Genomic DNA, 12,398 nt, shown 5'->3' on the forward strand with positions numbered 1-12,398 from the left:
ACTAGAATAAGGACATGCATGGATGTCGGGTATCTAAAACAGTGGACTGTAGAGATATCTGTCACTTTTTTGGCTGTCCAACAACAACCTCTCTTCCTGTTTTGGGGAATTCCTTTCTGAGGGTGGTTTTGTGGGACATGGCGCCTGGACACCACTATATGAGCTGAGGAGGGAAGGTCTTCTCTCCACCCCTGGCTCCCTTGGTGTAAGCAGGTATCCTGAGTTTAGCTAATCTGATGCTTCCCGTCCCCTGCCGAGTTCCCTCTCTCCGCCTCAACACGGCAGCTCCGAGTGGTTGCCCAGGACACTTGGGCTGGTGCCTGATGCAGGGCGGGTGGGGAGCAGTTCCAGGGGACCCGGGACAAGCATGTTCCCCTTTCACGGCCACTCTGGCCTCAGTTCAGGTCGAGGGTGAGGTGCTGCTTTCCAGCTGGGTGAAGCGCTAAGGAAGATGTCCTTTCTTCCCCCCGCACCAGGCAGATGGGGACAAGCCACCCGAGCGTGGAGGTGGAGTCTGCAGGCAAGAAGGTGCTGGCCCTGCAGCTCCCCACCCTTTGCCTTTGCACTTTCGCAGGGCCTGCAGCTGAACCCTTTGGGGGGAGAGAGTTGCAGCTGAGTACAGGCTTTGGGGTCTCACAGACCTGGGTTCAAATCCCACCACAGATAGTGAAACCCCTAATCTCTAATGATGGCGAAAGTTTCCTATTGAAAACAAAAGGTTTGGTGGAAAGGTAAAATGGTGCAGCTATTATGGAAAACAGTACAGTGGTTCCTCAAGAAATTACACATAGAATGACCACATGATTCAGCAATTCCACTTCTGTGTATATACCCAAAAGAATTGAAAGCAGACACTCAAAACAGACGTCTGTACACCCATGTTCATAGCAGCATTATTCACGATAGCCAAAAGGTAGAAGCCATCCAGGTGTCCACCGATGGATGAATGGATAAACAAAATGTGGTACTGTGTACATACAATGGAACATTATTCAGCCTTTTTTAAAAAGAAGGAAATTTCAACACACACTACAGCATGGATGAAACTTGAAGACGTTATGCTAAGTGAAGTAAACCAGTTGCAAAAAGACAAATACTGTGTGATTCCACTTATATCAGGTCCCTAGAGTAGTCAAATTTATGGAGACAGAAAGTAGAATGGTGGTTGCCAGGGGCTGAGGGGAAGGAAGAATGGGGAGTTAGTGTTTAATGGGTATAGAGTTTCATTTTGGGAAGATGAAAAGTTCTGGAAATGGATGGTGGTGATGGTTGCAGAATAACGTGAATGTACTTAATGCCACTGAACTGTACACTTAAAAATGATTAAAATGGTAAATTTCATGTTACATATATTTTACCACAATAAAAAAACACATCACCTTAAAAAAATAAATGCTGCGTGGCCAAGCAAAATGCGTCCTGGTCAAACTCAGCCTCCACTATGAAATCCGTCACGGGGCCTGGAGGCAGGAAGGGCTGGGGGTCTGGGATCCGTAGGGTCAAAAGGATGGAAGAGAACCAGCGGAGAAAGGAAGAAGGGGCCCACCGAGGCTGGAACTCGCCTCCCACTGCCCCCGTGGCCTCTACCAATCAGACACCAAGCCCCACCTGTGCACGTTCCCCTCCTCTCCGTCCCCGCTGTCCCCGCCCCGTCCAGTCGTCCTCATCCTGCAAGGGCTTCCTCCTCTTTGATCTTTGGTCCCTCTCCCACTTGGCCTGGGTGGTGACCTTTCTAAAACCTGGATCTGACCACGTGTCTCTCCTGCTTGAAATTCTCCAGCAGCGCCCAACCACCTCAGCTTCAGCCGGCAAGCAGACTGTTCTAAGCTGACTCCAGCCTGTTTTTCCAGCTTCACAGCCCTGCCTTTCCTGAGCCCCAGCTCCCTTTATGTCAGAACTGTCACCACGACCAGTTCTGAATACCTTCCATGTGGCAATTAGTAAATGTTATCCCTAATTTTCTCAACAACCCTGCAAAGTAGGTATCACTGACTCCATTTTAGAGATGGAGAAACTGAGTCTCACACAGGCAAGGATAGATTCAGAGGTCCATGCTCTTTTCACCACCTAGAGGCTCCTCTCTGTCATTCACTCTGGTGCCTCCGTGCCTTTGCATATGCATAAGCATAAGTGTTAGCCCTCAAGTTTGGCTCAGAATCACATCCGATTACCCTAATGAGCCCTGACACCACCAGAACCCCTGCCCCAGCCATTTCCCATCACGGTTTTCTTCATGGTGCTCACCTCTGTTGGAAATCATCTTACTTGCTTACAAATTTAATATTCTTCTCTCCACTACAAGGTAAGCTCCAGGAGAACCAGGATGGATCTGTCTGAGATCCTCAGCACCTGGAGCATGCCGACTGCCCTGTAGATGCTCCAAAAACAGCACTGATGGGATGAGGCCGCTGACTCGCACTGTCAGATCCCTCCTAGCCCCCAGCCCGGCCTTCCCTCCCACGTGCTCCCTTAGTCCTCTGACACTGGAGACGCTGTTGATCCCTTGCACTAGGCCTTGTGGTTATCCTTCCACTCTTGGGTCTCCCCCGGCAGACCCCAGTGCCTGGGCACAGCGCCTGGCCTACACCAGTGCCCAGCCACCTCTCGCCAAACACCTGAGTCAACGTTGGAATATCCCCAGTTGGCACTTGGTTAGTTCCTGCTTCATTCTCACGATGGCTCAGAATCAGGTACCATCTTCCAAAGGGCAGGGCCTGCCCTGTGCAAAGCGCTGGGGGGCTGGGGTCTCCCGCAGGGTCAGCCCAGGCGCAGAAACTGGCCCGTCTTCAGGAGGAAACCGGGGACAAGGGGACGGGGAGCACAACTATAGCAGCAGCGACTTTTATTGCAACCAGAATCCCTGGTCATGTGGGAGGAGATGGGGCAGAGGGACATTTGGTACTGATGCCATCGTCCAGGACACGAAAAGTCCAGCTGGCTATGCCCTGCCCTTCCCCCGCCCCCCAATCGGGGCAGGGTATCCGATGGGGCTAAGGCAGAAGGGAAGTGAAAAGAGGAGTCCAGTTAAGCAGAGCCTTATCCAAGGGACGAGGGCCCAAGATGCTCAGGGCACTTTGGGCTGACTTCTGCACGTGTCCTCGGCGGGTTTTAGGGGAAAGCAACGAGGCAAGCTCTGCTCATGGGGAGAGGGTGGGGGTGGGGAGGGGGAACAAAGGTCAAGGCGAGAAATTGCTGGCCAGTGACCACACAGGTGGGACCTTGGGATCTTCACTTCTAGACCAGGGCCGTGTCCACCCCCTGCTTCCCACCATTCACCCCAGCCTGGGTGCCCCGCCTGGCCAGCCTCGGGTCCTGTGTGGGGATCTGCATATGGCCCAGGTCCTGGTCCATGATCTGGAGGACGTCGTCCAGGATGGAAGGCCCCAGGTCCACGTGCAGGGAGAGCAGGGAGCTGGCGTGGGACAGGAAGGGCTCATCTGCCCCCGACTCAGGGGTCAGCCCATTGTGGGCCGAGCCAGCCTCTGGAATTCTCCAGATGTCCACACTCCCTGCCTCCTGTGGGGAAGGCTGTGGGGAGGGCTGAGGGGTCTCCAGGTGCAGGCGAGGGGGTTTGGGTGGGGCCTGGGAGGTGGGCAGGGTGAGGGCCTGGAGCCCACCGATGACCGGGAGGGAGATGGCGTTCTTGAGCAGAGGGGACGGCCCGTCGGGGAGCTCCTGCCCACACAGCGTGGCCGTGCGGGTGAACTGGAAGGGGAGGTCGAAGGTGCCATCCTCCTCAGGTCCCTCGACTGCCGTTCCAGGCAGGAGGTGGAACTTGCCCTGCAGGAAGGAGATGTCACCAAACATGTCGCTGCCACCTCCGCTGCCGATATGAATGGTGTGGCGGAAGTCCCCCAGCGGCGGGCTGATCATGTCTGAGGACAGCAGGTCCCGAAGCTTCTCCTTCTTGCCCTTGCGGCTGCTGCGCTTCAGATAGATGGGCACCTTGGTGGACATCGTGACCTCACCACCGACCTGGCTGCCGAGGCCGAGACAGTCCACCCGCCAAGACCACAGCCTCCTGCTACCTCCTCTCACTGCCCTCAACCTGAAACACCCGGGGGTGGTTTTCAGGCACCAAAATCTTGCCAAAAATCTAAGAGTAGTGTGTGGGGTGTGACCAAGTTGGCCCAAGGAATTAGAAAAAGAAAGATTAACGACGTCACAGGGTCAAGATAACAAAAACCACTTTCTTCCAAAAGAGTCAAAAATTCTTCTGAAAATTGGAAGCAGAAAGGCAGAGATCTCGCCAGCAGCAACGCTCTCTTGTCCTCGAGAGTGTCTCCCTGGTCCGGGGCTGAGGAGCTGAAACACCAAGGGCACAAGTCAGGGGCAGGGACAAAAGTCGGAAGCATCCATCTCGTTTCTGGGCCCCCCGCGTCACCCTGGGAGCCCAAGTGGGGCCACCGTCCCGGGAGACCCTGCTGGGAGAAGTGGTGTTCATTTGCAGACTCACTGCACCTTAGAGCCTGGGTCAGCGGGGCCAAGCTCCTCCCTTTGCAATTGGGGAAACTGAGGCCCAGGAATCTGAGTGACAGGCCCGAAGTCACAGGCAAAGTCCTGACTCTGGTCTCTTGCCCTGGGTCCCCGGCTCTGCTCCTCACCATCAGCTGGGTGCTCCACCCCTACTATACATCGACGGCGCCCCAACATGACAAGTGCCAATTGTGCGGGGGTCTCACAGACTTGTCTCAATTCCCTGCTTTACTGAGGACAAAGATCTTGTAAACTCTGTCTCACCCACCAGGCCTGGCACAGGCTGGACGACACACAGTAGGGGTTCAGCCAACCGTGCTGAATGACTGACACCTCCTGTTGGGCCCAACCACATCCCACCTGGAAGTGAGGTCACCTTCTGGGAATTTCCCTTTTCTCCTCTGGGTTAGCACTTCCTTATGGGCAGGGGCTGAGTCTAACGTAGTTTCTGTCCCTCCTCCCTGCCCCAGCACCTAAGGGGAAGATGAGGGGGTACAAATATTTTTGGGGGGCTCTGCTCTGTGCCTGGCATTTTGCTCGGTTCTTTGCAAATGCATCTCATTTATTCATCACAACCACCCTCCTATCATGCCCATTTTAAAATTAGAGCAACAAGACATTTTCGAGGAATTCCCACAAGGCATTGCAGAGGGAGAGAAGCAAAATGCAAAACTGTAGTAGAGAAGATTCCATTTACTGAAAGCATTGATCAGCTCCTCATCCAGCCTCCCCATATATGAGCGTGTGTCCCTACATATACAGGTCTGGGTAGGATAACTACCTGAGACGAGAATAGAGAAGAATATGTAAGGCCAGCAGCGGATTGTCATATGGGTACCTAGACCCTGGTTGGGGGCAAGGATGGAGTGGGGGTCAGTGACACGGGAGGAAAGCTGTCCTCAATAAAAATTATCTGTAATATTTGCTCCCTTTACTATAAAATGATATATGTCAATGTGAAGGGATGGTCGCCAAAATGATGGTGGTTCTCTCAAGGTGGTAGAATTTCAGGTGACTTTCCCTTTCTAGTTTTTGTCTTGTCCCTTTTATAAGCTCAAATTCTTAACAATAAGCATGTAATATTTATGTGTACATATTATTTATGTAATCAGAAAAAATAAAGCTTTCTTTTTTGTGTGTGAGGAAGATTATCCTTGAGCTAACATCTGCTGCCAATCCTCTTCTTTTTGTTGAGGAAGATTGGCCCTGGGCTAACATCTTCCTCTACTTGATATGTGGGACGCCTGCCACAGCATGGCTTGATAAGTGGTGCACAGGTCTGCGCCAGAGATCCGAACCCCGTGAACCCTGGGCTGCCAAAGCAGAGCGTGCAAACTTAAGCACTACACCACCAGGCTGGACCCCAAATAAAGCTATTTTTTTAATAATTTTATTTATTTATTTTTTTCCCCCAAAGCCCCAGTAGATAGTTGTATGTCATAGCTGCACACCCTTCTAGTTGCTGTATGTGGGACGTGGCCTCAGCATGGCTGGAGAAGTGGTGCGAGGGTGCACTCCCGGGATCCAAACCCAGGCCACCAGCAGCGGAGCGCGTGCACTTAACCGCCAAGCCACGGGGTCGGCCCTCAAATAAAGCTATTTTTAATGTGGAAAAAATAAATACACTCTAGAGGTGTGTCATACTGGTTTAACAGAAAAAGGAAGCATTGCAAAGACTCCCTCTAGTTCCTACGGTGGGGGACTGGCTGATATGGATACACGAGAGCCCAGATGTAGAATCAGAACACAAAAGGCAAAGAAAGAAACTCATCCAAGGTCACCCAGCGGGTAAGCAGATGAGTCTACCCTCTCTCACTGCCCCTTCCCCAGGCCAGCAGAGGCTGAGCAGGTGGGAAATCGCCAGGAGGGGCCAAGCAGCAGCACGGAAGTCTCTGCCAGTTCCTCTGCCCCTTCTGCATCCTGGGCAGGGTGAGGGGAGAATGGGGGTGCTGGTGGGAGGGAGCAGGAAGGAGGATGCAGGAGAGGCAGAGCCCCAACTCCCCCCCTCCAGCCCAGGCCCTCACTCAGGAAACCCCACCCCAGGACAACACCCTGGGTCAGCAGTGCTGAGCCACAGACACCGGACATCTTGCCCCTCCCAGAGCACCTGCAGCGTAACAGGAAACAAGTGACTCTCCAGTGGCGGAATTCCAGCTCAGCTTGGAAGGAGCTGTGGGGAGGGCGGGAGAGGCCACAGGGGCTGTGAGGTCTCAGAATCCCATCACTTACTCATCTAACGGACATTTACCAGTGCCCACCACACCAGGCCTGGGGGGCATGCTGACACAGACCCTATCTGGTCCCTTAGCAGGCGAGAAGTCCTGCGGTAGCTTCTCCTCCCTTTTCACTCATGGAGAGTGGGGCAGACTGGCGAGATTCTCCCAGAGCCTGGGCCAGGTCCCCCCCAACACACAGGGGCGCCAAGACAGCCTGAGTGTTTCCACAACAAGCCGGGTGTCCCTGACAGCTGTCTCACTCTGAGCCAGATGTACCGCCCAATTCCAGATGTGGGGAGAACTGAGGCTGTGGGGAAGGGCTGGGCTAGCATCAACCACCCAGGGGAGAGCTAGGAATTCCATCCAGCAAGCCCTAAGTATTCAGATTTGGCAACCACAAGATCCCGGGCCCCACTTTAATGCTCCCAGCCACAGCGCAGTGGGTTTCACTACTGCCTTTACAGAGGCAGAAGCTGAACCTCAGAGATGTGAGGAAACCCTACCGAGGTCACCCAGCTAATAAGGGGAAGAGTGGGCACTGGTACCCAGCCGGGTCCATGTGGCTCTGATGCAGTGGGCTACACCAACCTCCCCAGTCTCCTTGGGGAGCAGGAGAGAAGCAGGGTCCCAGCTAGGCTGGGGCCACTGGGTCCTCAGGCCTCCTCTAAGTCCTACCTCTTGGCTGCCCCCCAACTTGCAAGTGTCTCAGAGATACGAGAATGAACTCTCCATCAGGACAAGGCCTGCAGCTGTGATAGGAGCAGATAAGAGCCATCCTGGCTGTGTGGGCTTGCTCTGGACAGGAGCCCTAGGCCTCCTTCAGAGAAAACGACTTCTGGGAGGCAGAGCCCCTCCAGTCGTGAGGCAGAGCCCCTCCAGTCATAGGCCACTCCCCATCAGGGGTATTCAAAGAGCAGCCCCCTGACCTTGAAATCAGGAGACTGACCTTGAATCCATCTACCCCTGGGACTCACTCTGTGACCTTGGGCAAGACGCCTCTCCTCTCTGGGGCTCAGCTTCCCCATCTATAAAATGCGCTGACGATAGCCATCACCAGAGGGCTCCTGGAGACCCTACTGCCATTCCGCAAGTGAGAGCGCCACGTCCCACAGAAGGGGTTGGCAGTCACCGTCATCCCTGTCATTTATTCAGCAAATAGCTATAGGGCATTCCTCAAGCATTTTAGTTCTCCGTGGCCAGTGCCCCAAACAAGACCAAAAATGAACGGCCCCTGGTGCCAAGCGTCGGCTTCCTCCTGCCAGCCCCGACGTAGCCTGAGCGTAGTCCCCCACGCCAGCCAGCCGCGGGGTCTCACGGAGTCCCGGTGCGGAGCCGTGCTCGCCTCCGCGGCCGCTTGGTGGCGCGCGCGCTCCCTCTATCTCCCCGCATCCCGGAGGAGTCCGGGCTCGCACCGGGGTCTCCAGCGCGCCTCTGGCCCAGGCAAGCCCCCCAAGGAGTGGCGTCTTCGCGTACCAGATGCGGATCGGCTGCGGGATCTACTCCTTGTGAGGGGTTCTGGCCTCAAAACCAGACAAACAGGGGGAAAACGGGGCGATCGGGGACCCTGCTCAGGTCTCCAAGCTCTGGGAGGAGCCTCCCCCGTGCTTTCCGGCCTGGGAGATGTCCGAGTGTCCGCTCGGCGCAGGGCCAGAGCTCCGGCGTGCGGGCCCCCGCCCCTGGCTCCCGCGGGTCCGGCTCCTCAGCCCCAGCTCGGGTTCCGGCGCCGACCCCTCCCCGCCCTCTGCCCGCGCGCAGCCCAGCCCAGCCCAGATCCGTTTCAGGACACTCGTGGTCGTGTCTAAAGATAGGAGGACACTTCACCATCGGCTAAAAATACGACCCCCAGCCCCGGCGAGGACGGTGGGCTGGGGGAGGGCTCTCCCGCGTCCCAGGGGTGGGGCAGGGGCTAGGGCGCAGGCTAGAGGGCGGGACCGGGAGTTCGGGTTCGGGATGCGCTGCGCTCCGCAGGCGGAGGGGGGCGCGGGCGTGGCCTCTGGGACCGAGACGCGGGCGGGAAACACCGTGGAGCCCGAGGCTCCCTGGAAAGAACCTGCGCGGAGGTGAGATGGGAGTCGGAGCGCAAGCAGGGACGGGGCACCACGGGGATGGGCCTCTCGAGGGGCCCCCGTCGGAGCCGCGCACGGGCTGTAGAGTCCCGCCCGCACTCACCTTGAGGCGCGCAGGCGGCGGACCCGCGGGCGGCAAAAACTCCGGAGCTGGACGGCGCTGCGCTGGGACGCGATCCTGGCTGTGAACTCGCTGTGCGAAACGAGGCCCCTGAAGCTCCGCCCCCGGCCCGCGGAGCCAATGCCGAGGCTGCCCCAGCCAGGCCCCGCCCACTTCCCCGCCCCACTCCGGGCCCCGCCTGCGCTCCCCCTGGGGAGGCGCCGCGCCTGGGTCCAGCAGCCGCGCGGGTCGGGGGTCCAGTCCAGACTCGGGCGCCCGCGGGCCAGGCGGCGTCGGGTGCCCCGGCTGTGCCAGTCAGAGCCAAAACTCTCGATTCTAGAAGGGCCGATTGGGGCGGCAGCCGGAAGACCGAATTCTTCAGAATTCACGGAGCCTCCTTGGACCGGTTCCTTCTCTGGAGGGTCGGGCCGGGGAGGCGCCCGCACAAGTATATTCAGTGGCTACTAGGGGAATGAATGAGGCGTTGGAGGCGCCTACGTTAAAATATTACAAACTTGCAAGAACTTTCAGGAGTTTACCGCCCCTTAGAAAAGAGGGCATTGAGGGTGTGCGGGCAGAGTGGCCTGGGCACGCCCATATTTGCGGTCAGGCTAGGTGGCTTCCGGGGCGGGGGTGGGACCCACACTTAGACACGTTCCAACGCTGATTGGTTGGATGGTTCGTTCGTTCATTCATTCATTCATACAGTACTGGAAACATTGCAGGGCAGGCCCTACACAGGGTGCTAGAGACAGACGGCAGGAAGCTCTGCCCTCGCGCCATTCAGCGATTCAACAGATACTTGTTGAGCATCTGCTAGGTGCCAGGCGCTGTCCTTGTCGCTGGGGATTCAGCTGTTTCTGGACTGTGGCCTACAGTCCAGAGAAGGGAGATGGAGGAAACCAAGTCCCCAGGTACACCGTGACAGCCTTCTGGGTGGGCAGGTGCTAAGAAGAGTGGGGCAGAGGAAGGGTGGATAGCGATGGGGGCCAGGGACCTTGCTTTCTGGAGGGTGACAGCCATGACAGTACAGTGTGACCAGGATGGTAAAAGCTTCCATGCTGTAATTGTGGGAGGGACTCCTAGGGAAGCAGGGTCAGGAAGGCGTCCTGAAAGAGGGAAGGATGCTGGGGGGTGGGGGTGGGGATGGGAGTCAGCCAAGTCAGGAGGGAGGGAGGGCGGGTGACAGGGGGAGTGGGGTAGGCAGAATGATGACCTCCCTAAAGTTGTCCACATCCTAGTCTCTGGAACCTGTGAACGTGTTTTGTTACATGGCAAAGAATAATTAAGGTTACAGCTGCTAGTCAACTGACTTTAGAATAGGGAGATTATCCTAAATTATCTGGGCAGGCCCGGTGTAATAACAAGGTCCTTAAAAGTGGAAGAGGCAGACGGAAGAGGAGAGTCAGAAAAAGAGATGTGACAGTGGAAGATGAGCCCGAGCAATGCTGTGTTGCAGCCTTGGAGATGGAGGAAGGGGCCACAAACATGGGAATGTGGGCGGCCTGTAGAAGCTGGAAAAGAGAAGGAAACAGACTCTTCCCCAGAGGTCCAGAAGGAAACAGCCCTGCTGACGCCTTGATTTTAGCCCATGAGACCCATGTTGGACTTCTGACAGTTACAGAACTGTAAGTTAATTAAATCGGGTTGTTTTAAGCCACCAAGTTTTTGGTAATTTGTTGCAGCAGCAGTAGAAATCTAATACAGGGAAGTATAGGTTTTAACCTTGAGCTTTCCCAGCCCCTCCCTCAACCCCCCAAGGAAACTTCTGCCAGGACTGGCCTGGTGGCTCAGAGGAAAACTGGCCTGGACAGTCGAGGGAGGGGGCGTGGTGGGCCTGGGCCAAGTGGTGGTGTGGGTGGGGAAGAGTTGTACCTCTTTCTGCTCTTGCCACCCAGGCTTTGCAGGCACCCACCCACCCAGGCCTGCCTGTGCCCCTTTCCAAGGGCCTCCTGTTCCTGAGCCCCTCAAATCCACTGAGATCCCAGCGGGGTGGGCAGGCCAGCATCACTATCCCTCTTTCCGGGGATGGAAACCGAAGCTCAGGGCACTGACTGTGATCTGTTCAGCAATAGTGGCAGGGCATGTGGGCTCGGGCCCTTCTCCCTACTCAGGCTTCTCACTAGCCATGCTCACCCCTGCCTTCCCCTCCCTCCCACAGCACAGCCTTGGGAGGGAGGGGGCAGCCGGTGCCAAGCCCTGAGCACTGCCTCTGGGCCCCCGACCCAGGCTCTGAGCTGGCTCTGCTGCTGACTTGCTCTGTGGCCACAGGCAAAGGACAGTCCTTGTCTGAGCCTCCTTGCCTGTAAAATGGGAGTTAAGTGAGTCCCAAACAAGACAAGGGGACGCACAGCCCCCGCAGGCAGCAATTTCACGGAAACATTATAACAGGAGCTTCAGGGCACAGTGGGCTGGACTTGCCACCTGACCTGGAATGACTTTAATGATGAAGCCCCCTGAGCCTGCGGGAATGTGGCTGAGGTGCAGCCCCCCACCCCTTGCCCACCTGCTGAGAGTCCTCCATTGGGGGGAGGGAGCGGGGAAGGATCAGGAGCTCCATTCAGAGCTGGTGACAAAACAGAAAGTCATGGGGATGGAAGCTTGGAGAGGAAAGACCCTCACCCGAGGCCACATAAAACCAGAATGGACTCCAGGGCTCCTTGGAGAGGTTTGGGGGGCTGACTGGGGAGCACTGGAGGATGGGTAGAGAGCAGCAGATTTGGACCCCCCAGCCTGGCCCAAACCTCTGCTCCCCTCCCTCAGCTACGAGTGATTTGTCCAGCCTGGCTGCCAGGCCGGGGCTCCCAACACGGCCCAAAGCCACAGGAACTGCCATCTGGGCTCTGGGGACTGTTTTAAACCCACCTGAATGTGACAAGGTTCCATCCAGTGCTGGCTCCCGGTGCTGCTCTGTACACTCCTGCCCTCAGCGAGAGCGAGGGGCCCCCCCAAAGCCCACATCTGAGATGCAACTTATGCCTGGCAGTGGGTTCTGTGCTTTGCATACACTCAGGTAGGCGGGTCCCTGTCCCCATTCACAGATGAGGTTGTGTCACGAGGCTGGGGCCAGAGGAATCCCTGGGGAGCCTGCTGCCGCTCCTCGTGGTTCTGCTGAATGGATGGGATCTGCATCCACACCCAGCGGCGCCGTGGGAGCCCTGCAATTAATGAGCATTTATAAAATGGGATTTCATTTACTAAAATTGGCTTTTTTACGCAACTTCTCAGGCTGTGCATAAAGGCTTGAGTGTGGGCGGGGAGGCTGGGATCCTGAGCCAGGGGCGGCCAGGGTGCCCTGCATTGTTGACCCGATGGACACTTGGAACAAACCACCCCCCGGCCCAGCCTGCACCCTACGTCCAGGGTCTGATGCCCCAGCCAGGGCCTGGACTATTCTCCCTGGAAGGGCTCCTGGACACCCTGGTGGCTGAGGGGGCAGGACCCTGAGGGACATTTGGGAGGAGTTAGAGGCAAGGAAGGCTGTGATGGAGGAATGCCCAGAATGGGATATTCAGCATCCTTCTCCTCAGCCTGGAGCCT

At 56.6% G+C, this 12,398-nt stretch overlaps 2 protein-coding genes across 2 annotated transcripts in view; both read right to left on the reverse strand.

Annotated features, from left to right (window-relative positions):
• Positions 1-12,398, reverse strand: part of FRMD8 (FERM domain containing 8) — a 78,058-nt gene that overhangs the window by 65,575 nt on the left and 85 nt on the right. The gene's annotated exons all lie outside the window — the stretch shown is intronic.
• CDC42EP2 (CDC42 effector protein 2) lies at positions 1,649-8,930 on the reverse strand. Its single transcript, XM_058526438.1, has 2 exons — positions 8,862-8,930; positions 1,649-4,305 (listed from the first exon to the last, which is right to left on the reverse strand). The coding sequence occupies exon 2, from the start codon at positions 3,955-3,957 to the stop codon at positions 3,235-3,237; it is 723 nt and encodes a 240-aa protein (XP_058382421.1). The 5' UTR covers positions 3,958-4,305; positions 8,862-8,930; the 3' UTR covers positions 1,649-3,234.

This window comes from Diceros bicornis, chromosome 31 (assembly GCF_020826845.1).
Source record: "Diceros bicornis minor isolate mBicDic1 chromosome 31, mDicBic1.mat.cur, whole genome shotgun sequence".
In the NCBI taxonomy this organism is placed as follows: domain Eukaryota; kingdom Metazoa; phylum Chordata; class Mammalia; order Perissodactyla; family Rhinocerotidae; genus Diceros; species Diceros bicornis.